This window comes from Acanthopagrus latus, chromosome 12, assembly GCF_904848185.1.
Source record: "Acanthopagrus latus isolate v.2019 chromosome 12, fAcaLat1.1, whole genome shotgun sequence".
Lineage (NCBI taxonomy): Eukaryota > Metazoa > Chordata > Actinopteri > Spariformes > Sparidae > Acanthopagrus > Acanthopagrus latus.
The window spans coordinates 14,935,062-14,962,786 of record NC_051050.1 but is presented as its reverse complement, the minus strand read 5'-3'; the positions used below and the strand labels follow the sequence as shown (position 1 = coordinate 14,962,786).

At 41.6% G+C, this 27,725-nt stretch overlaps 3 protein-coding genes across 6 annotated transcripts in view; 1 reads left to right on the top strand and 2 right to left on the bottom strand.

Moving 5' to 3' along the window:
- The window catches only part of abl1 (c-abl oncogene 1, non-receptor tyrosine kinase), a 34,466-nt gene extending 15,788 nt beyond the window's left edge, over positions 1–18,678 (bottom strand). The window contains exons 1-2 of one of the 4 annotated variants that reach the window (XM_037117266.1): positions 18,107–18,678; positions 16,832–17,214 (exon numbers count right to left, since the gene is read on the bottom strand). In XM_037117266.1, the coding sequence (XP_036973161.1) occupies positions 16,832–16,958 (127 nt within the window). In that variant the 5' untranslated portion in view covers positions 16,959–17,214; positions 18,107–18,678. Of the gene's footprint in view, positions 1–1,783; positions 2,442–16,831; positions 17,215–18,106 lie in introns of those variants that run through there. The other 3 variants (XM_037117267.1, XM_037117268.1, XM_037117269.1) reach the window with 3 other exon arrangements.
- Positions 18,679–19,389: 711 nt separating this feature from the next.
- Positions 19,390–22,736, bottom strand: exosc2 (exosome component 2). The gene is made up of 9 exons (XM_037117302.1): positions 22,438–22,736; positions 21,804–21,905; positions 21,632–21,677; positions 21,433–21,522; positions 21,229–21,294; positions 21,067–21,135; positions 20,752–20,928; positions 20,402–20,530; positions 19,390–19,759 (listed from the first exon to the last, which is right to left on the bottom strand). Exons 1-9 carry the CDS (start codon positions 22,557–22,559, stop codon positions 19,679–19,681), a joined length of 882 nt encoding a protein of 293 aa, XP_036973197.1. The 5' UTR covers positions 22,560–22,736; the 3' UTR covers positions 19,390–19,678.
- Positions 22,737–23,350: 614 nt separating this feature from the next.
- The window catches only part of ric1 (RIC1 homolog, RAB6A GEF complex partner 1), a 39,370-nt gene continuing 34,995 nt past the window's right edge, over positions 23,351–27,725 (top strand). Inside the window, exon 1 of the mRNA XM_037117194.1 lies at positions 23,351–24,602. Coding sequence (XP_036973089.1) covers positions 24,462–24,602 — 141 coding nt within the window. The 5' untranslated portion in view covers positions 23,351–24,461. The remainder of the gene's footprint in view (positions 24,603–27,725) is intronic.

Genomic DNA, 27,725 nt, shown 5'->3' with positions numbered 1-27,725 from the left:
AGAGACCACCACTAAGCAAGATCCAGACCTCAGCGCAAGCAGGACATACCATATGTCCAGAGTTTGGCCTGGACATAAAGTGTGTGGGCAGCGCTTTTGAGCAGCCCGTGTCACACATGTCCACTTTACGGCCCCAAATACCACAGCTCTTTGTGAGAGGGTGACGGCACACTGACACATGGACGATGACAACACATGCTCAAAGAGGTAAGAAAATGAAAGACAAGAAAAAGGAAACTCAGGAGATGACTGAGAAAGAAAACAGGAAAAAAAAAAATGAAGGCCCATTATCATTCGGCAGTTCTCCAGAGTCATCCAGTGGGAGAAACTGCAGCATGTTCTGGCTACATCACTGAGACGACACTCAAAATGATTAAATATGTGTGGAACCTTGAATTCATAGCGATGACTGCACTGCTATGAGCAATAGGAATTCATCCAAAGTCACACACTGACGCAAGACAGAAATTTTTCAAAAACCAGACTGCTTATAAAAAACATGTCTGGTTCCACTTGGTCCTGGTGATCAAGTCAACGACAGCACTGCTAGTATATATTCCAATTATCTTACAACTGATTTAGACCTTGGACTAAAGGAAAATGCAACCAGGAGAAACTAGCAGTAGTCAGGGTCCAAAACCATGTAGTATAGGCGCTGGTCCCAAACCACATACTTCTGAGGGCCAACATATTTATCTTGAGTCCCCTGTCATCACCTGAGTGGGAGGTGGCGGAGAACAAAGGCGAATAGATTCAGATCATACATTTGATATGGCTCTACCCACTGTGGTAGACATCATGTTAATGAGAGGATGTTCAAGACAAGAGCGCAACGGAGGAGACACGGCATCATAAAATATTCAAACTGCATTTTCCTCTGCTACAGTTTAATAATGCCAAATAGCTTCCTATTGGAACAACACATAAATAAGGCTTCCATCTCTAATGGAAGTTTAATTCGAGGTGGAACATCTCAGCATGAGGTCTGATGTGCCTTGTACCATATGGTCTGGAAATGAGAGACTCTTTATCATTGTCATCCACTTCAGTGGGGAGCGTACCAGGACGATTAACTCTATTAAATCAGTCCGTTACGCAATCTTTGGCACTCACTAGTTTTCCTTGAGTCTTCAATTTCCAATCAGTTACTTTGTTGATCATGTAGAAGCTTGATGTGCCCTGGATTTCTTACATCCTCTTCTAATCAATTACCCACTTTAACTGTGACCTAAACAGTTCAATACAAAGTGTTTGAAAGGGAGTTATCACTAGTGTGCATAGTACAAAGACTATGTGAAATATACAGTCTTAAATTATCTTCTAATTTCATTATGGAAGTAATGAATAACATCCAAGTATTGAAACATAGCAGAGAACTTGAAGGGAGAGTGCATACTGAGATTAGATCCCCTCTCCTCATAAACAAGAGTTAAGTGGGACACGACCAGGAGTCAGATTTCCTTGTATTCTCTTCGCCGTCTCTTTTTCCACTTCTTTCCTCCTAAGCTAGCCAGTGTGTCTGGCCTCCCTCACCCTCCCCTGTGCTTACTCTTTACTCCCCCCTCCCCATTCTTCTGTTTCCACAAGCGCAGAAATCACTGCTGAGCTTTTACACAGTGATACATCATCTTTTCTACTTCTCCTCATGTCTCCAAAGCCCCCTGATTTTGTTTCTTTCTGACATCTCTGCCTTTAATCATTGTTTATATTTATCCAAAGTAAACGTTAAAAATCATGGCCCAAGACGAAAGACGGCACTTCAGCCATATCAAAATCGTCTTACCTTCCAAGTAACAGCTGGAGGAGGACGAAAGGCCTTTCTTAGATTTACACCCCACCAATTTCAGGCATATCTCCAACATTTTCATTTGCTTTCCTTCCCTTCCCGCTGGAAAATGTTGTCGCTGGTTCAAATGAGACGTCCCTCGAACGTTTCCCCTCTACATGTGTCCAACAGGAGAAAAATTCAAACACAAGATAAAAACTGAATAATCTGCACCAAGCCGATATGTGTCCTAAAAGAAAAAAAACTGGTGTCTTCTTCTCTTTACTTTCAGTTGCGAAAATCCTCTTTCTCCTCAGTACTTTCCGAAACAGAAAAAGCAGAGTCTGGTGTCCGGCAAAGTCTACCAACTTTCTCCTCTGAGCGGCTCCATGTTTTTTTTCCCCCCTCTTTTGCTGTTGGTTTGCTCCACTTCTGATAGATACAAAAAAAAACTATCCAAAAGCACAGGTTTGGTCCAGAGGCTTTGTAGATCCGTAGATGTGTCAGTTGAGTGGGCAGTAGGGCAGTCTGAGCGGTGCCATTCCTCTCTCCTGTCCCCTGTGTGAGTGTGTATCTGAGGCAGAGGGACTACTCGTGCTCCAGCTGCCAACAAAGGGCCTCTTTCAGGCTCTGCCTGCTGCACTCAGTGACATCAGCTGAGCCCTCCCACCTCCAGCAGCAAACACACAATGAGAGGGAGAGACTGCCACCACACTCACAAAGAAGAACACAAACACCATCACCCAAAATGTATGCCAAAATATGAGACAAAAGCTGCAAGAGGTCTCGTTTATAATGTTGAAGTTTGGATCCAGCATAGACCGTAAATATTTCTTCTTCCCTTCTGTTGAAGTCATGAGATGATTACAACAAGCTCCTCCTCCAACTTTTTAAACCCCCCTTCCCCCCTCTCACTGTCTTTCTGCCTCTCTCTCGCTTTCTCTCTCTCTATGCTTTTCCCCCCTCTCCATTCTGAAATGTTTACAGGTTGAGGAATCACTTCTGGAAACAGGACTGGGTTGTTAAGCACAGAGCTAAAACTCTCAATCAAGAGAAGCTAACAGGGTGGGGGAGCATAACCTTCAGTAGTCAAATCAAAATAAGAACATTTATCTTTTGATCTTTAGAGAAACATGTGTGACTGTGTGATTTTAGATAGCTGCAGTGGTCGTATGCGGAAAGAGCGAATAATCCTTGGCAGAAGCGAAGATGTCTTGCAACACAACTCTTTTTTTTAATCTCTTTTCTGTTTTTTTCTCAGCTGTCTCAAAGTTAGTGATAAACAAATGATTCAGATGTTTAGTCCTATTTCTCAACTAATTCTTCTGGAAGTAAAGTCTATTGAAAAGGTTGGAGGAGTCCTTTTCTCTTTTTTCCCGCAATCTCTCTGCAATCAAAAACAATACTGCATTAACGAAAATGCTTTTTACGAGTATTGACTCAGGTTTTTATTGTCAGAGACCTTATTGAAGTCATTAATTATTTCTGAGGTGTACTCTCCATTTTATTGCAGGATGTTATTTGGTCCACTCAAGTAATTCGAGCTAATGTGACTCGATCGTCATTAAACTGATGAACCACAATGAGCACAGTAGCAACTGTAATTTACTGACAACCGGCAGATATTTTTCCATTTAAAAGACAAACATCAGTTCCGAGATAAGAGGCCCAGTGAAGTGGGTGATTACATACTGGTGGGAAGCCGGCTTGATGACACCATAGCACTTATCACGAGTGCCAAACCAGTTAGCTGGCTGACCCGGTCACTGGAATTTCCAATCATGGAGAAAAAGCGCCGACTAAAAATATGACCGATACAGAAAATTATACATGGTACAATGTCTTTAACAGCTCTTATTTTTGTGCTTAGGAAGAAAGTGAATACTGCGACATTTGAATCTTCATCCATGTTTGCATTTGACTAACTTTGTGATAGTCTGTCCTAAATGAATATGGGAATTGATAAAGAACTAGACTCCTACTAGACTGTAGTAGTTTAGCTAGGTTTTGGTGATAAATTGGGAACATAGTGATAGTCTGACATTTTAAGTGGTCATATTTGTAATCAAGAAAGACAAGTAGTGACACCATCTCCTACAATTTGTGTATATCTGAAGGTTAGGCCTTCACTGAACTTGATTTTATGTATCCTAAGTATTGCCAGATACATTGACGGGTCCACTTGGCGAGTAATACAAGGAGAGGAGAAGAGAACAATAAACAGATGCGCCTGAAGAAAACCCTGATTCATGTGTCATATATAAGACTATGAGGAATATGAGGAGAAATAGGAAAAAAGAAGAAATCCAAAGATAAGGTCATGTCTGTCTGAGCGATGACATAGTCCTTCTACAAATTGTGTTAGGTAAGCCATTATTGCCAAAATGTATGAGCGAGTTTGCCAACAGACCACAAGATCAATTGGTGTAGTAACGGGGCTGGGGATTGGGAAAGAACCCCAAATTCTTTCTTGAAACCTCTTCATACAAACTTTAGGGGAGCTGCTTAAACTCTAGATAATTTATTTGCAGTCATGGGTTATCAAGCAAGACGAACAAACCAAGATATGGCTGGGACTTGAAGTTGTCACTGTCACTGTAAGACTGTCATTCCACAGTGACACTATTATACCTCTACAGTGGACAACCTGAGCTGGCAGCCGTTTGCTTGACAGCTCATTTTAGCAGATCAGAGCTTCAATGCCACCCTAGAGCCTACAACAGACAATGAGTGATTGCCTGCTCTTTTCTTTCTCCCCTCTACTGCACTAACGAAAATGTCTTTTCAGTTATCACAGTGCACTCCTTGGCTTTTAGATTTATGTTTCACCAGGTGTTCCTCTGGTAAGACGTGTTGCCTGGGTTAGCTTTGCTATTTTGTTGCCCATACTGACTGTGTGCTCTCAGGTACCAAAATTTGGCACAGACTGATTTAATTCGAATCAGTACTTGGTAGTAACACTGTAATTTGGTCGGTACCCATAAAAGTACCAAGTTCAAGACCCAACCCTATTGAATTGGCGTGGGCAGAGACGCTCTCGTTAGTATCTATGGGCACTCTAAACCACTGCTCAGTCTCAGTGGCTTGCCAGTAATGACCTCAATACCCTGAACATCCAGTCACATGGCACCAGGCCCTACATCATCTCTGCTGTGCTGGTATGGCAAACAGTTGTGTTCCTCTCATGCACCACCCCAAACACCAATTAAGAAGAAACGCAGGCTTCCTCAAACTCTGAGAAAGGCCCATTAACTTACCGCAGTCACAAAGTGTTGGGGAGATGAGAGGATGAGGGGAAGAGGAGAGGGGCTATAAAAAATGGAGGAGGAAAAAGAGGAAAAAAGGTTGCAGATGGAGAAACATGAAGCACATTGTTTGGAAGTGAGCTCATAGGAGAATCACTCGCAACTCGCGTTTTTATAATCCGGGCCGTGTATGTTAACAGTTAGCTGACGTACGTCCACCCACGGGATGGTTGTTGGCAACTTTCCTCTCATGTACCCCCCTGCTGCCTTTGTGATTCCGTTCTTTAAGCAGGTTGTATCCCAAACTTGGAAGCACAAAATGCATTACAATTCAAACAATACCATTTTTTTTTTATCATCAGAATGCACTGAGCAAGAATGCACGGGTAGCTGCAACTGACATCTGCTATAAACATTCTGACATGTGGCAAGGTGGTGAAAGCCGAAGTAGGCCATTAACTTAGATGACAAATTAATACTTGGCCGTGTTGGTGCTCAAATAACAGAAAAATTAAGTGGGTGGTAAGAGGATACTGTCTTTAAATGCTACTATGACATTTGAAGAACTGCTTGATTTTGGGCCAACCACATTCCACACACGAGGGCACACACATACATAAACATAATCACACTGTCTAACAATGCTAGAAATGTAAGCCAGCCAACACTTGGCATAAATCCTGTCCATCTAAGTCATGGAACAAGAGTTATTACACTTTTAAACCCAGCAAGCTTTCTAATTACAGAGGAAGAAAAGGGTGGGAGACAGGGAGGGAGACAAAGCCGAGTCGGTTCTTAATAGTGATCCAGAGCCGCACGTGGTTCATCGCTCCACCGCAGTGCCTAACCCTGCAGTCACAGCAATCTGTAAGGGCCAAGTGTACTTAAATATCAGACACTCAAGTACCAGGTATGTGGTGTATGGATGTGTGTGTGCGTGTGCGCATGTGGCTGTTTACTCAGGGCCCTCTGGAGAATGCAGCCAGAGTGTCTGAGGCGTGCAGACCAACAGATGAGGTTAAGGGGTTTAGAGTTCCACACAATTCTCCACTTAGTATTGTCCGCAGGGAGAGTGGACACTTTGGAACGACACAGAGGTCTCTCTGGTTCAAGGTTAAGGGCTGTAAGCATTAGCCTGTCGGGGTAATACGTTACCGAAATGAACATACAGAAGCATGGGACAAAGCGTTTTAATTTGCTTGCAAGTTTTCTTAAGCTCCCGCTGTGCAGAAACCCCTACATGCACTCCGAGAACAAAAGGCAAACAACGTTCTTTTAGTCGATTCTCTCTGGGCTTTTTAAAAGCAGTTTTCCCATTGTATTTTTACATGGAAACAGTGAAACTGACCCAGAGGTCATTAAACACATTTTATGATGAAATCCACTTTATGTGCATGCTCTTGTGTATCTACTCTCACACGAACTCTCTCTCTCTCTTTCTAGCCAAACCCCTCTCATTTGAGGTGACCCATTAACAGTCCACTGTCAGCTCAGCTTTACAACAATCTTCATTACAGACGGAGCTGGGCAGAAACCCAGCTGACCTACTGGAACAGGACTGGAGGACCCATTTTATCATGATGACAGACGCAAAATAGGGCAACACAACCCAGGTGACTTCGCAGAAACCTTTGCTCATTTCTCCACACGACAGACTGCTGTAGGCCCAGACGAAACTATGTAGCGCCAAAAATATGCAAACCTGCAGAGAATGGAAATGTATGCATGCTAGCCAAGAGTTAAAATTTCATACTCTGAGTAGAAAGAAAGCCAGGTCGAATGCACACAACTATTCATCACTTGTCAGGGGCAAAATGCTGTGATAATCAACTGTGTTGTAGAGGTCTGCGAAAATTAAGAGGGCAACAGAGAGGCCAGGCGTATGAGCTCTGCTCTGAAATAGCAATGGAGAGGGTGCTAATCCAGTCATTTTCAGAACCAAGCTCAACTACTCAATTTGACCCAGAGTGCTGGAATGAAAAGCACAACTTTTTATATTCCATTGTTTTATGAGTTTGCAGACTAGCAGAGCCAAAGTCTTTCGGGAGGGAAAGCAGAAAGAGTGGGAGGTTAGCCCTTCATCAGCAACCGAAAGAAAAAGCTAGAAAGCGTCTGTTATTACTTTGCGTCTTACTCATTAATTCAACAGCATAAAACACTTTGAGGAGACAGACACAGTGAACTGAGCCAGTAGATGTCGCGTCTGTTTTTACAGACTATCAACCTTTGAGATGTTATCTAGATGCCTGGGGAAAGACCCCATTTGTCTGTATGCCCATTGAGGCTAAACCAGAAACAGATATATAGGAGAGTGACTCTGGCTACGAGGCTCTCAGGCTGCAGCAGTGGCGCTGCTCGGGCTCTTCTTTGTGTCTAAGTGGATCCAGATGCAGCGAGCATAGCAGGCCCCCTCTTTTAGCGCTATGAAGAGGAGCTTAACACAACACAAAAGGGACAGCACAGCATACCAGTACTGTACTGACTGGACTAGTGGGGGAAAAAAGATTCAGACTAGACAATAATGTGACTGGCGATACAGTCCCTAAGTGGAGAGGATTACGTTGATTTCTGAACAATGGAAATCAACTTCAAAATATTATTTTACACAAAAAAAGGATTCCAGATACCTCGAAGCCCTCATGCAAAATCATGCCCCAAGGGACTTTATCCCATAATCTGCATGGGGACAGCGGCTCCCTGACGGCGAGGGCCCATAAATGGCTGAATTCTTTCAAAAAGACAGAGCTGACATCCTAGGTAGCAGGTTGTCTGCAGAGAAAACAACAGCTGTGTCTGGAGCTGGGGCTGCCTGCTCGGGCATGGAGCAGGGAACAGGGGGTGGGTGTTGTTTTTTTTTCTGTATGTGAGTATATGTGTGTGCGGACCCGGGTGAGGAAGAGCTCCCACGCTGCATTCCTAACCCAACTTGGAGGTTCTCTGTATGCATGCGAGTGTTGTTTGTATGTACTGTATGAACATATGTGTGCACAATGGAGGGAAGCCCCGCAAAGAGAAGAAAAGGAAATGCTTGGTCGTGGTGGCCTCTTACTGTTCTGACTGAAGCTTAAGATTGGCGACTAGATGTTCTGATCACAAACGCTGCCCTGTGACAGGAAAAGAGAATACGAGGATTCCTACATGAAGAGGGAGTTTTATTTTGTCCTTGATCCAATGAAGGTGAAATCAATCAGGCCACAAGTTGATTCTTAACATAAACCACCTGTCACTACATAATTAACATTAAAACAAGCTGACGGAATTTTGAACAATTTATCAGTACGCTGAAGTTTGATTCACAAATCACACAAAAGTTTTCAATAAACAAAAAGATGTTTCAGTAAATAATTACTTTCTTGTCAGAAACTGGGCAATCACAAGACGCGATTTCATAACATATACTGTTGCAGATGCTGAAGCAATTCCAAATAACAAAAACCAGAGTGAGAGTCAATGACTCAACGGGATTGTTTGTCTTAAACCGACATGCTTACACTTCAATTGTTCTGGGCAAAACACTCTGTACCTTATGTATATGGAAAAAGCTTTGGTTGAAAGCTCTGGTTTGTGCCTTTGTGATTTTTCCTTCCTTTGTTAGCATTCAGGATTTTTTATCCTTCAAATTAACTCCATTACAAGTAGCATGTCATTTTTCAGTTTTAGCAGTTTAATGGTTTTTTTTTAGGCAATGGAAGTTAGTGCCTTTTCTGATTTAAAAATGCAATACACAATCAAACCAGGCAACAGCTGCGTCAGGCACGATGCACTGTTTAATATTTTATGGGCCAAGGACAGCTATCAAAAAGCTGTATGACCTTGTCATTTATGACACAAAGTAGTAGCAGATAGGTGTTAACTATCAAGAGCTGCATAAAACACACCCACGCAAGCACCACCTGAAAAAGTACTCTCAATTTCTGATTTGTTGTTGATGCTTGCTGCTTGTGTGTTGTACTGTTGCATACTGTTATTTTGTGTGTGCGTCCTTAATTGTCTGCTGATTTGCATTCATTTACCCAACTGCTCATTTTCTACTATTGTTCTCCAAGTCTATGAAAGTATTCAATGAAACATAAAATCCACTTCATAAAAACTAAAAAAAGGAATAGAGAGACAATGACAAGAAGAAGAAAAACAAAAAGAGGAAGGGAGAAAAAGAAAAGAAAGAGGGGAGGGGGGGGGGTTGCACCAGTTATTTGAGAGAGGAATGCACAAGAGGTCACATTCTTCGCTCCACTGCTGTGGCTTTCCCTATGTTCAACTCTCTCTCTGTTTCTCTGTGCAAAATAGGCAATATTACTCAACACACCTCTGGTGCAACAGATCACACACAAATATGTGTAATTCGCTAGAAAACAGAGTGAGCTGACTCAAGAAGCCAAGGATGAAGAGACAGCAGGCAGGCACACTGTCCAAGCTCACTGGGACACTTGGATAAATCAGAACCATTGTGTATGTTATTAAAATTACCCAATAACAGCAGGACAAGAGGTTATTTCTTATCACTGTGAAGAACTGCTATTCATAAAATGACACCTTGTATGCAGAGAATCTGTCAAATCCTATCTAGTCCTACAAAAATAACTTGTTAATAAACCTTATCACAATGACTCTACAGAAATACTGATATTGTTAAAAAAAACTCATAACACCTCTCTTATTATTTGAAATGTCATTAGCTAAAAACAGAATAATTGTTCCTACTTAATGTAAGCCACTCCTACTGGTAAAATACTGAGTCCGGTTAATATACGAGCAAACACCAGTTTCTTCAAATTCTTCACAACTACCCAATCCTCGGGTCTGTTTCTATGGGGAGTGCATGGTCATAGATGCATTTGTGAAGAGCTACCTTGACTCCATCACTCAGACTTGTACTATTTCAGATCTAAACATGATAAAATACTGTATATTTGTGACACATGATTGCCATTAGTGTCATGAAATCAGGTCCTTGTGGACTTTGATTACAAGAGTTACAAAGAGGGATCTTGCGAGACACAGACTAGCTTGATTTATACGCACAGCTGTTTTGACTAGTCATCGGCTTAGGGTGGTAATAAAGTGGACTCCTTTCCAGGTGGTCAAGACTTGATGAGAGGGGAAAACACACTTACTAATCAGTAATGTGTCATCAGGTAAGGGACAAATGTGCCTCTCACACTAACGCACATGCACGTGCATACACACAATAATGTGGAGACATGGCCAGCCACGGCAAGAGACAAGCCACCAGGAGCCCAACAGCTGGCCTGAGTGAGCCTAATCATGAGGCGCCTGCTGTATGGGTACGTGCACGTGCGCACACACACACACACGCACACACACACACACACACACACACACACACACACACATACCCCCTTGCTTCTTGGAGGGCCCACAGGGATCATGGGAGGAGATTTGGTGTGTAGACCGTAAAGATTCCTCGAGTTCCAGACAGTTACAGACTAGAAGAGAAATGGATTAACTTACTGCAAAAACGCTGTATGCAGCTGCTCCAGACACACACACACACTCACACACACACACACACACCAAATGATGTCACTGAAAGGCTGTATTATGAGAAAGAGGGACCAGACTATCAAAAATACATTAACCACCACCACTTTAAAATAAAAGTCTCAACATTTGCACCTAGGAGGTGATTAACAAAACCTTTGTAGTAGATCAAGAATCACATGACTGCATGGTTTAATTACTGAAACTTGCACAATATGCGTGCAGCTGAGGGACAACATAGTTTATTCAGCGCACTCACTGCACGTCAAATTTCCATTCGGCGAAGCCACTTGTGATAAATCATAAACAGTATGATCAGAGTGCATGGTATGGTCTTCCAAACCACATCAGATGGCATGGTAAAAGATGCATCTTATCTTTATTATATGTTAGAGGGTTGAGGTGTGCCCTGTGGTCTGCAGCTCTTGATCCAACTACTGTACTGAAACAGAAGGATGAGGAATTCAAACGTGGCAGCTAGTTTGTTCTGATCTAAGATGCTCACTAGGAAATAAGTCACAGAAAGTTTATTCCATCTCCCATCACAGGTGCCCTTCACACATAGGCATCGGTGTCTTTCTCTAGCTCTGCCTGACTGCCCTTGCACAAAATAATCTCTTCAAAATAAAGCTCCTGGGGCTTTTAAAGTTGCAATGAATCTAATGGCTTTATCTTGGTAATGGTTCAATGACTAATTTCGAGGTTGTGAGGCTTCCTGTAGCTGATTCGCAGTAATAGCCTTCCGTGGCTTTACCGGTGAAAGGTTTTTAATATGGTGCAGCAATGGCAATAAAAGTTAGATTAATAATATGGCAAATAGGTGCTGACAGGAAAACAGCTGATAGATGAGTGAGTAATAAGTAAGAACAAGACTATAGGAGTGGAAGTGCAATTACACTGACAAAACACATGAACCCCTTTAATAAATGTGACCACCAGGGGGCAAAACACTCTGGAACTTGTGGGCGCAGCAATCACCATGTTACCCCCTCTGACAATATTGTTGTGATCATAAAAAAATAGTAGATCCTCTTTCCTTTGAACCCTCCAACCTCCAAATCCCGCTCCACTTTCCTCTTTCCTCTGTCAGCCCCTTTTCAGGGGAGAGCAGGAAGACAAATGAAAGGAATCACATCTTCATTGAATACTTTTAACACAGCAATTCTACTTCCTGCAGCCAGTCAAAAACATTTCAGACTTGCCAGTCGTCTCATATTGTTTTCCGCAAGATTTACATATTAAAATTAAAGAAGGAAGGAGGGAGGTGCATATCTAGGGGAAGTGAAACAAATTTGACCACATTTACAGAGTAATACCAGAGGTAAAAACAACAATCCCAGAGAGCTTCTGCTGACACCACTCATGGTTACATCAACTTGACTGCAATCATGTTCTTTCAGTTAAAATATTTTTGGACGTTTATATCCAAAAAGGGGGCTGGTGTGGCACGGACAAGCTGCAGCAGAAAGCGTACAAATATAGTAATAATTGATGGCTATTAATCTCAAAAACTGGGTTCTAGTGGATAAGTGGTTTAACATCAGCAATGACCACTGCTGAATACACATTGTCAAGGGTATATTGTTGTGTCTGTTTCAGTCATCATTGTTTTAAAAATACAAACTGAAAACCTTATTGTTCTCAAGTGCTGTGAACTATTTTATATCTTTATGGATTCATCACTTTAATTCTGCTCTTCAAATTGTGTTTTAGCTATAAATTGTGGTGTTTTGACTTAAAACTGACTTAACTTTCACAAAATATTCACAAATAGCCACAACACCGGACAAGGTAAACGCTGATAGTTTCATTTTTTATTATTCATCACAATGTCCAATTAATATTTAGTTCATGAAGATACGTTAAAATCTTAAAATATGCTTAGTGTTCAAAAACGTCATTTTTTTAAACGTGAAATCAGACTGTTCTGATTGGTCAGCTTTCACAGGCCTGAACAAGCACTGTCCAATGTATTTCAGCATTCAGGGCTTACTGTGTTTTTGCAACAATGGCCGTGCCATTGAGGGTGAAGGTACTTACTGTACAGTCACACACACCACAATCTCACAGAGGTAATGGCAGCTCGTTTAAGAGTTTTTTTCAGAACATGCGCCATCTACATCTTAATATCTTCACAGTTCTCACAGTACTTATATGGCATCTAGATCTGCGTTACAATCAAAATGATAATAAAATCTCAGTGTGTATAATACAGGACCTTTAACTTTGTTTTTGCGTTGTTTTAACTTGCCTGTTATAAATAAAACTGCCTTGCCTATCATAGAGTAAACATGATACCCAAGAGGAATTATCAAACTTTTGCTTTGTGCTCAGACCTGTTTTTTAACTGGCCTGACAACATACTTCAGCTTGAAATGTACTTCATGATCCATCCAGGTCTACTGTAAGGGGATACCCTGTTTATCTCAGCCACACACAGAAAAAACTGCCAGGAATACAGTGTGCAAGTTATGGCTCTAAATATCCACAAACCAGCTCAATCCTTATAATCTGTGCTAGCTAGCCAATGAGATCATACCCCTCCACTGTACAGTACACAGAGGTGCCAAGAGCAGAGACAGGTCTTTGCTTGCCCTTCCCTGCCTCCGTCTCTCTCCCAGGCAGCTGCATGCAGAGGTCTGAACCTGCCTGCTGAGAAGCAGCATGGTGCTGGCTAGAGCCGTGTTAACTAGCTGTTGCTCACCAGGAAGAAAAGCAAAAAAAACATGGATGTAAAAATCATGTGTTGATATTGCCCTCCTCTTGCACTGTGACTCACATCCCCCACTTTCAGAGACTAACCTGCCCATCACAGGAGAAAAAAGGGGCAGAGAGGGAAAACAAGCACACCCCATGTCACTGACCCTTTGCCAAGTTCGATCCATTTACCGGCAAAGGCTTTCATTCTGTTTTTCTGACCTTCCCTGTCCTGTCCCCCTCTGTGTTATGCAAGACTTAGAGTCAGTGGAAAGTATGCCTGACAAGGCAATCGCAGCCTTACAGACACATTTGGTAAACTTATCAGTAAGCTGGATGCATGGGATGCTTCTGGTTCAATAGCAAGTGACCACTGCAAAAAGTTAAAACAGTTTAGCCCTCATTTTTCTAAGCTGCTGGCAACTTTATCTGACATTTTGTTCTGCATTGATAAATGAGTTTTCTGTTTACCTCACCACTACATTCCACTGATGTCTTGGGATAGACATGTTATGATCCACCTCTAGATCTTGAAGTTTTATTGTCCTGACCCCCCCAATGAGTATCTATTACATCATGGAGTGTAAATTCTGAGCTAATGAAAAGAAAAAAGAAAAAACGTACTTAAGCACAAGTACGTAAAAAGAATTCTCTACACATTTTTGTTTTGATTTATGAAGAACAACCCACCCTGTACTTTGGTTAGACTATGTGTTGTGCTAATCTGGGGAATATGTTAAGACATAGCCCACCAAGAAGGCATTCTCATGAGCCAAAACTAGTAAATAACAAACCATTGAGTATAAAAACAAGAGATGAAGTAACGGATGATGTCACCACGGGTTTCTATGGGTTATGATTGAAGCTACAAAAGTCTGCTTTCTTTCTGTCATCACACGGGGCATTAGAGAAAGAACCAAACATAATCCTCTAACCAAGAAAGTAAACCAGGAACCTGGCACACTGCTTTATGTGGTTATGCAGTAAAAGATGCACAAGGCCAGGCAGAAACATCATCAGGTGAGACATCCATCTCCAGTGTGATACAGGGGATACTGGGTCATTGCTTTGCCAAGCACGTTGAGGCTCTGTGCCTGCAGCAGGCTAGCCATCCCCCGAGGCAAACAAGGCTTTCTCTGTGACAAAGCTTTCTTCATGAGGCACAGGCGCGATTGGCTCATTCAGAAAGGCCTGTGTTTCAGGTATATTTGTGGCTACTATGGCTCTGAAATTATTCGCTCATCACTAACAATTTCAGGTATCCTGAATCAGGTATGGCAGTCATCTAAACCTGCCATGACGGCAATAAGGTCTGAGTTCGCTCCCTGACATTATGTTTTGTACTTTTTTCATAATGAACTGTTGTAGAGAGAGTTTATACAGCTTTTTAAGTTTTAAACTCACTTTCATACACTAAGGACTCTCAAGACACCCAAAGACTTCATTATCATATCTACATTGTACCTAGAAATGCAATTGCAAAAAATACAGTTTAACAAATTCTTAGCACCCATAACAATCTGTATAATCAAATTTCATTTTACTAGCTGTTCATAGTTACTTAACAGTATATTTTGATCGTAATGATTGTGTTGGCTGGACAAAAAAGAAATCTGTAGTCCTCTTTTTATTATCATGAAAAGATGAATTATGATTTTAGTGAGAGAACAATCTGCAAATTAGCTGCAGCCTTAATTTCAGGCACAGCCTCTATTTTCTCTACGTAGTCCAGGATGTCTTATAGAACTTTGTAGCGTACACACTACACACCATCCTGTGGGAACACAGGAGGAGGCACTGTTGAGCTCTGCTACACTACAAAAGTTTCTTTTACACATCACAGATGATGAGGTATTCTTTAATGATACTTTCTGACTTCCCATTCATCTATTCTTCAGTCAAGGCAGGCTCAGTACAAGCAGGCATAGACAAACGTGTGTTTTACTGTGTATTCCATGTTTAAAGCTGAGTGGTATGACTGATCTAATGGACCATTAGCCATTAATGTTTAAAAGACAAGACTTTGCAATCTAACTAAGCTCTGACCAGTCGATTTATCTTTACCTGGTTGGAATTAGAACCATAAAGAAACATAAGTTAATTAAATATGCTTCAATCTCTTACATTCAGAATATATGGATATATTAAGACATGCAGGTCTAAATGTTTTGTCATGGACTCCAGACAAATCAATTGCTAAGATATCTCCAACCAACAGTTTATGAACATGCATCAATACTATTCATTTACACACCTATGGAACAGCCGGAATTTTTCTTTTTGGAATCATTATTGCATAAATTCTTGTTAGAGAAGATTTTCTGACACCTTAATCTTTTCCTCGAACATATAGTAAATACTTCACAATACTTTTTAATTGTTAGTGGATTTGTCGAAATTATAAAACACTGAGGATGCAAAGGTAAAATCAAACTCACAATTTACACACAAGTTCTAAATGTACAAACAAATATTCTTTAACCTGCACCATACCAGGTGTTACTGTTATCATATTAACACATTTCCAGATGAAAAACAGGAATCAGAAGTCAAAAGAAAAACAAAACAAAACATGGTTACTTCAATTAATTAATTAATTACTGTAATATCAGCAAAAAGAAGAAGCATGCTTTTTAATTGAACAGACTTCACAGAGGTATAGAGTAGTGTTGAGTTATTTTTTAGCTTGAACCAAAAACTAGTGTATCTGTTTGTGTGTCGGTGACTTCAAAACATTTCAAACAAACCACAGTGGATGTGCCAGAAAAGAACACTGCTGGAGAGTCTGTATGACCCTAACTGCTCCATCCCACTAACAGCAACTCATTTCTTAATCAGTTTACTATGCCAGAGATACCAAGTGAGCCATGATAACACCATTGTGGCAGTGGTTTCCTGCACATTATTTGCTTGATTAAAGACTGCCATGCCAACAGTGGACAGTGGACATCAGGAGTGCCTGTGTAGCATTACTAAACAAATTGCAAACAAATTGGTCAAGACTCAAGACAACGGATCACAACCAAATTCCAGTCGAAGGTACAGACTCGTCATGCCATCTCTCGGGTCACCATGTGTCAAATTTGACAACAAAAGGATGTCTTCATAGGCAAATTTTATTATTAATGTGTGGTAAGTTCATAAGTTTATAAGAAGCTACAATTTAATTATTTCTTCCAGGTTGAGCAAGGAAGCAAGTCTGTTATTCAACTGACAAGCGGCGCTCTCAATGATGCAACCACAGTAGTGTTGTTTTGTACGCTCTTGTGATTTCTATTAAAGCACATTAACATCCCCAGCAACTTGAATTCTTGGTTGTTTTTTTCCACAACAGTGCCATCCACTTCTTTTCCCAAGTATGTACAATGATGGGTCCAATCCACTCATTTTCATTATGTAACTCAGCACGTTAAGATGTAAAGCGGCAGACAGACAAGAGAAGCACAAGACATAAACATGTCTTAGTATCTGATTCCTGGCCAAGTGGGGACACATGATGCTCTGAAAGGCTTCAGTGCCATTCCATGACATAATAAGGAAGCTGATAACAGTTCGAGAAATAAATTGGCTGTCAACATCAAACAACCTTAAAAAGGCTCTTATCAGAAGCATTTGTTCTTACCGTGCACAGCAAAAACGTTACAGGGCTGCGTCCCATGGCGTGACGACTCCCTCCTCCCACCCTTGATGAAGGCCGGCAGACTGGGTCTCCTCTGGTCCCCTACAAACTTCCCCGGCTGCTGCCCCATAAGGGCAGGGTGCCAGGCCACAGCCGGGACTCTCCAAGCTGGTCTCAGTTGCTCACCCTCCAACAGTGGGCCACCAGGCAGGGAGGGGATGGGGAGAGGACAAGAACCCCTTTCCCTGGATCAGTCTGTCCTCTCCTGGAGTGTGGGTGATGCAGGTCACCAATGCAGATCCGTATTACTCCAGTATGTCTCTGTTTATAGTGCATTAATGGAGCTTGGGTGCTTCAGAGGTCAAAGAAAGGCATTTCAAAGTAACCTGGAGGGGGGAAATGATCGAGAATTACTTCATTAAAAGCAATAAGTAGTGCGCACTAAGGGTTATGGACTCGAGAGCAGGAAAACACTGTTGCACACTTAGCTAGCTCCAGATGCATTTATCTTTTATTAAAATGGCATTTTTGCCCTCAGGCCTTCCTCAAGATTGATTCAACATGAGGATGACTGTTGATCTCGAAGAATGCCTAGAGGCCAAAACCACATCCTCATAAAATAGATAAGTGCATGTGGAGCATGCAACACAGTTCCTCATACTCTCAGCGAGAACATCATCATTTTTTCAACTGCATTCCAACACCATACAAAATGTACAAATGATCCTGACATACGCTTGGATTGCAACACAATCATATTCATTGTGAATGAAGAAGAGGCGAAATAAACACATGCATCTTTGGCTTATAATACATCCAAGCACATTTGTCTGATAACAACTCTCTTTATGGAAAACTTATTAAAAGTATGCCTCTGTTTGCTGTGAGTACACCTTCATTACCTGTGCTTCCTGTGTATACAACCCCATTTCCCTGTTATAACTAGCGTGTCCATCCACTGAATTTCCGCTTTGTAACACAAATCAAGCTCTTTAAATGACAAGCTAACATTGTTAAACCTCAGGACCCTGCAGGCTACACACAAACTATTAGCATGGAGGACATTTAAAAATGAAGCTGCATACATGCATTAACTCTTGTTCTTACTAACCCTACTGTGCCTTAGCAGCTTGTTTGATTACAAAAGCATTGTCATAAACATTGCACCATCAGTAGTAAGCACTTAAGCGAAAAATGACAGACGTCTACCACATAACCTAAACTTGCACAGTAGTGTTTAAACTTGTGGAGTGAAGAAAAGTGTATATGGATACTTACGCGGCCATAGAAACAGTTATATCGTTGGTTAGCAGGCGACCTCAAGCTAATGTTGAAGGTAGCCATGGAAGCTAACTAACGTTAGCTGGTGGTATGCAGCGCAGCGAGCACTCAACAGTTGGATCTCGCTGGGTCGCTGTTTACACGCTGGTCATAAACGTCGGTCAAGTGCACTTAAATGTCTCAGAAAACATCTCTGGTCGCCAGAAGATAATGCTTTACAGGTAGTCTTTCCAAAGGCAGAGTGTTCAGTTTGTTTCAAACTTCCGTGTCCACTCTTCCCGTCTTGCGGAGTTTCTTCCCCTGTGGTACCCGGACTAAAGGCACTTCAATCAAGGAGGTGAAGACAAATCGAGGAAGCTCTGCCGGCCGGACACCGACGACTCTTTCTGCAGACGCTTTCCTCTGTTTACAGTCGCCGAGCTCTTCGTTGCCGAGCCCCCGGTTCGCGTACTTATTCATCGCTTTCACGTGAAAATCTGAGCAATAAACTTTGGCCGAGTAGTAGTGGAGTCGCTGGTGCCGCCATACTTCCATACGCAAGGTGGTTTACAGAAATATGTGGGTGGGGCGACGTGTGACGTCACGTGCGTGCGTGGGCTAGTACATGGGGCCTGAGCAGAGGGTTTATTATGCTGGGAGCGCAGGAGGACAGAGCAACTCTCCAACTGCACTGTGGGGACACACTCAGAGGAAACCTTCCCTTTAAAACGTTGATTTCCGTTTACTTCTACAATCTGGTGTGTTTCATCGAAGCGATGTAACATACGACCTGGGACAAAAGCAGCCTCTAACTCACATGCATATTTGGGGAAAAAAATTATGATTTAAATACATTAAATATACTATCAAAAATGTTTTAGGGATATTGGGATATGAGTGCACGTATACAGGGGAATGGATATGCAATGAAAGCCAACGGAAATGAGTCGCATTATTTTTGTGCAGCAAAACTATTCACAAAACGCAAAATAAGAATACAGGTGTGTCACAATGTGAACAATTATGTGAAACACTTAAATATCTTTAACCAGATTTGAGAAGTGCATGATGATGACACTGTAAAGTACCTTCAGTGCTTTTTCAATCATGTACACTGACACCAGTAACAAATCAATGTAATTTAAATATTATGTGTGTGTGTGTGTGTGTGTGTATATACACTGGTCAGGCTCTATTGCTGATGGGAAAAGTTTGCATAACATTTGAACTAAAACCTCTTTTCCCCCCCTTCCTGTTTCATCATTTTTTTCAACAAGACACCACACTGACACACTGAAAAGTACTGTAAATTATAGAAAATTTATTGCATACAACAGTTTTTTTTTGTATAACATCACACATTATAAAAAGTGTTCCACAAATACCTCTGCAAAGCTTAAGAACAGCTGCTCAAGTGATTCCTGCAGAATTTAAAAAGCGACCCACCCTTTTCATTAGCAGACAAATAAAAGGACGGGTGCTTTGAAAAAAAGACCACTTAAGTCCTCTGATACAGGTGGTCCATCACTGACATAGCTGCTTGATGTGATCACAGTTTTGTAATGAGGTCAGGGTTAGGACTAATGCTCTTTAACCTTCCTGTTCCAACAGCTTCTGTTGCGTCAACATTACTATCTCCTCCATTACTTCTGGTTTCAAGATGTCCTTTACCTACGAAGACAGCATAAAGCAGAGAATAATACATCAGTCACAGAGAAAATATCTGGTTGAAACATCACGAACATTGTATGGATCCTGGTGACCAATATCTACACACCAAAATCACAATTCATAATTCCTTCAATGATCTTAGCAGGGACAGTTGACATGTTTCTGGTTTTTGTGACTGGGAAATTGTAATATGAGTTGCAGCTGCTCGGCAACCCATAAAACAACTTGGCTGGGCTTAGTTAGCTAAAACTTTGTGAAAGAATGCCCATGTCGACAATGAAGTGTGCCACGTAGATGTGTTAACAACAATATGATGACAGCATATTAGCTAACATGCTGATATTACATAAAGTGCAGGATTTATGAGAAGCATTACTGATTAAGTCATCATTTGCCCACCCAAAAGAGCAATAAAACCAACCATGTCACACTGTTTTGAGAACTGCAGTGAATCATCAATGATTGTAGATTTCCAATATGGCCACCAGATGGCACAATACATCACAGAAGTCCACTTTTTTAAAACTGCGATATCTTTTCATCGCCATCGTTTTTCATTTGCGAGGTGATGAAGAATTGCATGCTGTTAAACACTGATGTAAATGACGACAGCGCATCAAACATTTTCTGATGGCTTCCTACCTGGTGCTGAACTGACGATTCGTAGCAATAGAGAACACTGGTGTCGTACAAAAGGACCTTGTGTGCAGCCAAAGCCAGCAGGCAGTTTCTCAACCGTGAAATCACCTCTCGATCTGCCAGACTGACGGGCTGAAAGGGCAAGAGAGAAGAGATGCAGTAGATTAGACTAATAAAGTGAGTCCCATTTGCAAATTACTCAAGGGTATTTCAACAACACCAGGTAAATGGATGGCAATCCAATCAGTCATCAACCTCACCTAATTGAAATCTGCTTGTGTATTCAGCTATATAATTACTGGCGAAACTACAAAACACTGCTACTTGTGGTTTCTACTTTGTTTTGGTCCCACCTCCAGGCTGGTGTAGAAGCCCCCAGCCTCCTCTTCCAGGTGTTCTGGTGTAGGATACAACCACACAAAGCCGTTATTCCCAAGGATTATTGATGCACCACACGGCAGGTTGTGGAAATGTGTTTTCTGCCTCTTGATCAAAGAAGGAGAAAGCTGAACCAGCACTCCTTGACCCAACTGATTGTTCAAAGAAAGTTGAGACAGGATATGAGGGTCAACTTTGCAAAGACAAGAAAGTATTGCTGGCTTAATTTTTGTAACAAAATCCCTATAAAAGTCTCTCTGCAAGTCAGTGTGTACATATGAATCACTTACTTTTCCATACTTTAAACTACGGGTGTGAAGTGATAGCGCTCCATCTGAGAAGACAGACTGCACCTCTGCCTGAAAGCACAAGAAAAAGATGAGCACAAACATTATAAATGAGAGTAACACAAAGGAGGAGCCAATGAAAGGCTATAATGTACTGTGAATTACACTGATGAGATCGCCCTCCTGAAGGTACTCTCTCATGGTCAGCTCATCTTCTGCTGATCGTCTCCTCTGAAAGAGAAAATTAAATTAACTATTAAAGTAATCAATAAAAGTTGGCCTTAAACAGATTTCCCGGTCCCAACCCATTTTCCTATAGGATAAAGCTAGTTCAAGCTAACAGTGAAGTACACTGAGCAAGCGTCTCACCAGCTCTCCTCCGGGCAGATTGACAGAAGACAACAAGAGGACGGAGTCCAACCGAGAGTTTGTCTCCACTTTCCACCGTTTCTGTTGCACCTAAACATATCACCAAAACACAGACAGACGGCTTGTTGGAGCTATATGTTGTAGGGATTTAATACATCAGATATCACGCTTGAGAGGAGATGTGTCGGCTGTGCCTCACCTCTGTGATTCTGCCAACCACCACGTCTCCAACCTCACCGTTGAACCTGCAAAAACAATAACATACAACAAGATTACGACCACATAACTTCTGCAAAAATAGCAGCACTTGAATTAAAAATTTTAATCAACTAGGCAGACTTGACTTTGCAACTCTCAAGTTAATCACTTACCTGGTCTTAAGTGGTCTGACACAGATCAGCTTGTCTACTCTCTGCACCTCTCCGGCGACTGATGCTGTCAGCTTGTCCTCGTCGACATAGGTACCGTGACCCCTGGGGATAAACAATGATAATCAGTTATAAGTCTAAACAGCAATGTGGGAAGATACATTTGGGTTAGCTAGTGCTCACTGACAACAGAGCCACAATGTCTTAGCCTGATAGGTGGGTACACTAGTCACTGATGATGGCAGAGCAGAGCACACGGGCTGGGCTTAAGATCTGAATGTACATACACCATTAAAGAACAATACATACTATTGAGTACAAATGAGCAAAACGTTTCTAAGGAGATGATTTAAAGTTAGTGCAGTTTGAGAATAAATAATGATGCTGCTTCTCCAACTCACCAATATCTCTTGATGCTCACTTCAAATATTCTATTTTTTTTTAAGAGTAAATATGGTTTACTGTCAAGCTTGGCCTTTTTCCCCCCAAAAAAATCAGCTTTAAAAAGTAAAGTGTCGTTACAAGAACCAGCACCAAAGATCGTGAAACTCCCCTCCGTTGATTTCTTTCCATGACAACATGGTGCGGCCCCAGGAGCCGATCACACCCCCGCTGAACCGACAGACCCAGTGCCTACCTCATGAAACCGGTGTCTGAAGTGATAACATCGCCGGGGACCACCAGATCCTTTCGGTCGGAAGCAGAATCCAATAAAGAAACTGCTTTTCGGATAGTTGGTAATCTCATGTCAGCCGCCATGCTTCTTCTTTTGCTGCTGCTTCTTCTTCTTCTTCTTTTCTTCCTGGCAGCTGACAAACGACGATATGCGTGATACCGCCCCCTACTGATGATGAGTCTGACTGTTTGTTTTTAATTTGTTGTTTTTCTAAATACAGCTACCAGTAGCTTTGAATCACATAAATTAGCTCATTTAACGTGTATGTAAATGTTCAAAAGAGTCTAGCTGTCGAATTTAGCTTACTAAGCTAAAATTCTTCTTCTTCTTCTAGCGCAATTACCGCCTCCTGCTGAACTGAGATGTGTACTACAGTTTATAGAATCCTGCCTTTATTTAATCTTTTTCCTTATAAAGTAAAAAAAAAAAAAAAACAACAAAACAAAACAAAACGGTGCGACAATGTGCCAATCATTAATTTTGTCTTTAATTATCTATAAAATGAATACCTCCCTTACAGTTGCAAAATAATACAACAAATAGAGACCTAATACATGTTTAGGTTTAGGGCCAAAATATATTTCTTATCTGCAACGTGAACCATCCAGACCACTGAGGTTGTCAGGTACAGGTCTGCTTCCAGTCCCTAGTGTCAAAACTCAACATGGAGGAGCAGCATTCGTTTATCATGTGCCACATATCTGGAACAGCTCACAGAAAACTGCAGGTCTGCCCCGAATCTCATCTAATTCAAATCAAGGCTGAGGACATTTTTGTTTAACACTGCCTTTTAATGCAACTTTAAGGCTTTGATCAATATCTTGAACTGTATTCTGTTATTGTTTTGTCTCTTTTGAACCTATTCTATACCTGTTTTAACTAATTTTAATGTTTTGTTACTTGATGTCTTCCTATTTGCCTTTAATGTCTTTTAATGTAATTTTATGGCCCTGTTTAGCACTTTGAGTTGCCCTGTGTCTGAATTGTGCTATACAAATAAACTTGCCTTGTTTTTTCTTCAAATCTTTAACATATATATCTTAGGTCACTTTTATTCGTGAATATGCTTAATATATATTAAACAAGTGAATTAATCCTCTTCTGGTTTGTAGGTTGTCTGTTTTGTTTATGTGACTTGACTAATATTTGTTTATGATTTTTAAATATGATAAGCATGTGGCCCTTTGAAAAACATCTATTTTTTTTCTTGAAATAGGTTGCAACATAACTGGATAAATTACGTTTTAAAATCAACAAACTGTGTCACATTTCACAGTTCATGAATATATCGAGACCTGATGATGGTGGATGTGTGTTTTGCCGGCATGGTTTGATTTACACCACCAGATGTCAGCACTGAGCCATGTTGTCCTCTGCGCAACTGTATTTAACCACGGTCTCACATAACGGGGCGGTGACGTCAGATGTCAACACCACGCAAACGTCTCTGTCGTCGCCAATCAGCGTTGAGTCGGGCAGACTCTTGTAAAGATGGCGACGGTGGAGCACGGAGGAGTGAAAACTGGACGCTTTACAGCTATTAAACACCGTTGGTCCAGACAGCGTATGAACTGACACGGCAGCAGGAGCGAAAGTCAATCGACCCATTTGTCTGCCGCAGTTCGCCGTTCGGTGCTGTGTGCTGTCCCTCCGGCCCTGGTTGTTTTTGTTTTCGGTCAGTCGTTGCCTTGGAGGACCGCTCATTAGCTTCAACTTGGAGAGCCAATGCTAGCCGACGGTTAGCCGTGTAGCCTCATCGGCTGCTGGGATCTTTTGCTCTACGGCGCTCGCGAATCGATAGCTCGACCAGAGTAAACACTGGGACTTGCATGTATCCACTTAGTCCACAAGTTTTCACCTTTACGGAGACGGCACCCATGACTCGCTTGGATTAAAAAGAAAACACTTTCGGAGGAAAAAGGGGGGCACCGACGATCCTGGCATTGCGACACTGTGGAGTGTCGAAGCGGAGTGAGTTTGCCGTCATGTATTTTCTAACCGGCTGGCCCCGGAGGCTGCTTTGTCCGCTGAGGAGCGAAGAGGAGCCCTTTCACATCCAGCCCAGCTCCCAGAGGTTTTACTTCGCCGTACTGTCAGAGACCCAGCTCAGCATCTGGTTCAGTCGGGTAAGTATGAGGCAACCGGCTGCTGCAGCCCCCTCGGCTCGGTCATGAACTCTGCTGTCCGGACAAAAACAGTGCGCGCAGCGGCGCCACAGTCATTTAGGCTAATCTGAACATGTTGCGCACAGTGTACCTGTTTGTTTTCTGCTTATTCGACAACTACAACAGCTATTGTTTATTTTTCAGTCAAAATCAACTGCGTGGCAATCTGGCCGTCTGCCCTTAGTGTTTTATTAAAAGGATAGTTAATAAACATGGAGGACGACCTGGGTGTGATTTCTCTTTGATTCACAGTGCCACCCAACACACCTATTACACGGATGACAGCTGACATTGTTACGCATCATAACAGTATGAATATATCCGCATACGTGTGACGCATTACGAAAGCACGGTTGTATCTGTTTTATGTGTGTAGTTCCACTCATTCACTACCTCGTTCATGACAAAAGGCTCGGTGGATTTCCATCCTGCCAGCCGCAGGAGCTGAAGGATCCACCTGATGAATGTCACGCAGAGTAAACGGATCGAGTTTCTCGGGAACATTCAATGCTTTCAGTGACATTTTCTATTTTTATCACCCTGCCTCCAAAGGCTACCACAGCTCAAAGTTTCAGTCATTATCAGCTATTTTTTTTTTTTCTTAGAGGTGCATAAAACACATTCTCAATGTCTGACCGTATGTTGTGGTATGTTCCGTCAGGCAGCAGCTCACAGCTAATGCCGCGTCTTTCAGGCTGAGGGCCACAGCTGAATGATTCACGTAAACAAACACACTGCCCCTTCATTTAATCCCTTTATTTCCCATTTCTCGCTCCATCGGCATAATACAGAAGGAGCATTTCGTGGTGGCTTGAAAATAAAATGTTCTTTTCATGCGCTGATGAGTTGTTATTTTGTAAATGGCCAGTGTGGACTTGATCTCTTTTTGTATTTATTATGACAGCAATCTTGGGACAAGTTGTTGACCAGTAGAATGCAAGTCATGAATTTAACTGATATGACTTTAGAAAAAAAAGGGTGCAATGCTAAAACTGGTTCCATCTCTAAACCTTGAACCCTTTTAAGAAGTGTAACTGACCAGGGACCAGTTCATTTAATGGACTAGCAATCAGTTTTGATCTTAAGTATGAATTACTGGAAACCAAGTAGTTTACTAAGTAATGAATTAATGGTAATTTCATAATAATAGTTATTTACAAAACCTTACTTTGACGCAGGTATCGATTTTATTTTGAAGCCAAATCTAGTTTCTGCTTAAGTGAATGTCCTGCTGTTTATGTTGTTCATGATACTGCATATGTGTCCCAAGGCTGTGGTGAACTTGGGTTAGATCAATATGTAGCGTTGACATACTCACAAAGTGTGTGTTTGGCTTTGTGTGTCAACCCACTAGTCGACCTAATAATGTGTGTTGCCTGGCTTCGATATCCTCTGTCATCTCTAATACCAGCTCGTCTTCCAAAATGTTAGTTATCATCTACATGGTCCATGGCTACTCCAGATTAAACCCTAATTTCTGCTCGCATTAAACAAGGGGGAATTACAACACACATGACATCAATATAAATTGATTTGAGATTTACAGATCACATGCATGTAAGTTACTAATGGGATTCTTGTAACATGTAAGTAGGGTTTTTTTTTAATGTTGGTGTCTTTTATGAATTGAACATAAGCACACCGTCACAGATGATCTGAATGCTAAGTTCAAGTTTAATTCTAAGGGCTTTAGTGGCAGCTACCACCGATGAAATCCTTTTTTCTTCTGTATCTTTATTCATTGAGTTGCTCACAGTATATTTTAACTTCGAGCCAAAGAATGTTGTCATGATGCCATTTGTTTCTGGGGAACCCCTGTGTTTCCAGGCTAAGCATATCAGCAGCTGATGTAATTGAAAAGCCCAATGAAATTCCCAGTAAAGCCCTGTTCTGTGATTACTATGAACTCCACACTCTTCTTCCTCCGTGAGTTTGAATATCTCAGATTTCACCGTGCTGATAAGCAAAAGAGCCGTTTGATTTGATAACATGCAGCTGAGAACACTGTTTACAGCAGTCTGCGTTCCACACAGATTGTATATTATTGAGTTGTAGTAACAATGGATCAGGGTCACTGCTGATTTCCTGAGGGCCACACAGGATGTGACCATGTTTTCCTTCCCCTCTTTCTTAAGAAGTTTGCCTGGCTGCGAGTATCAATGAGGCATCCAGGAAAAGGATCGTGTCAGGAATGTCAATCAGAGAAGTGTCTTCCTCTTGACATGCACCTTTCACATCTGTTGAAGCCATTATGTCACTAAAGTTTACTGTCAAGCACAACTCTCTCTCAAGTATGGCATTTTCTAGATACATATATAATAAATACATATATCAGTATAATGTCCAAAATGAGATATTAGATCAGGTATAGTGTGTAATCATTGATTGCAATATCGTTATACCATCAATTTTGTCCTTATGGTCTTCATAGTTATCTGACACACATTTCCTTGTTTATTTGGCTGCCACAGCTGAGTCTAAATGTTAAAAAAATGACATAAAAGTTAATAACGTAACACAAATAACTGTCCTGGTTCATATCATAGCATGACTTAGTGTATCAACGTAAATAATTTGTTATGCTTCATGTTTCCCTTTAAAAACACTGTAGCATGTTGATCAAGTTAGTTGGTGAATCATGGTGATTGGAAATTTGCCTCCCCCCCTCCCCTCTCAGATTGGGAGTGCTCTCAGCCATCATTTTGCCAACAGGTCTATTCCCTTTAATCCCATCTATCCTCAACCTCGGCCAGTGCAGCCTGCGCCAGACTAGCTCATTTGAGGCACTGTTTCTTAATCCGTATAGCACAGTGGCTTAGCCTTGTAGTCGTTCTGTTATGTCGCCCTGCCACGGCTATATGGTGCTTCTCATGGCGTCTAGGAATAGAGGGATGAAGTTTGTCGGTGCGGTAGTGGTGTTAGTGTTATTATGCAACAGTGGCGCCATAGTTAACTCTGAGTGCCTGTGAAAATGAGCAGGATTGTGTGGACACATATGGTTGTATATAGTTGTGTGTGTGTGTGTGTGTGTGTGTGTGTGTAATCCTTTATGCTCCCCTGAGATTTCTTCTGTTACACCAACTA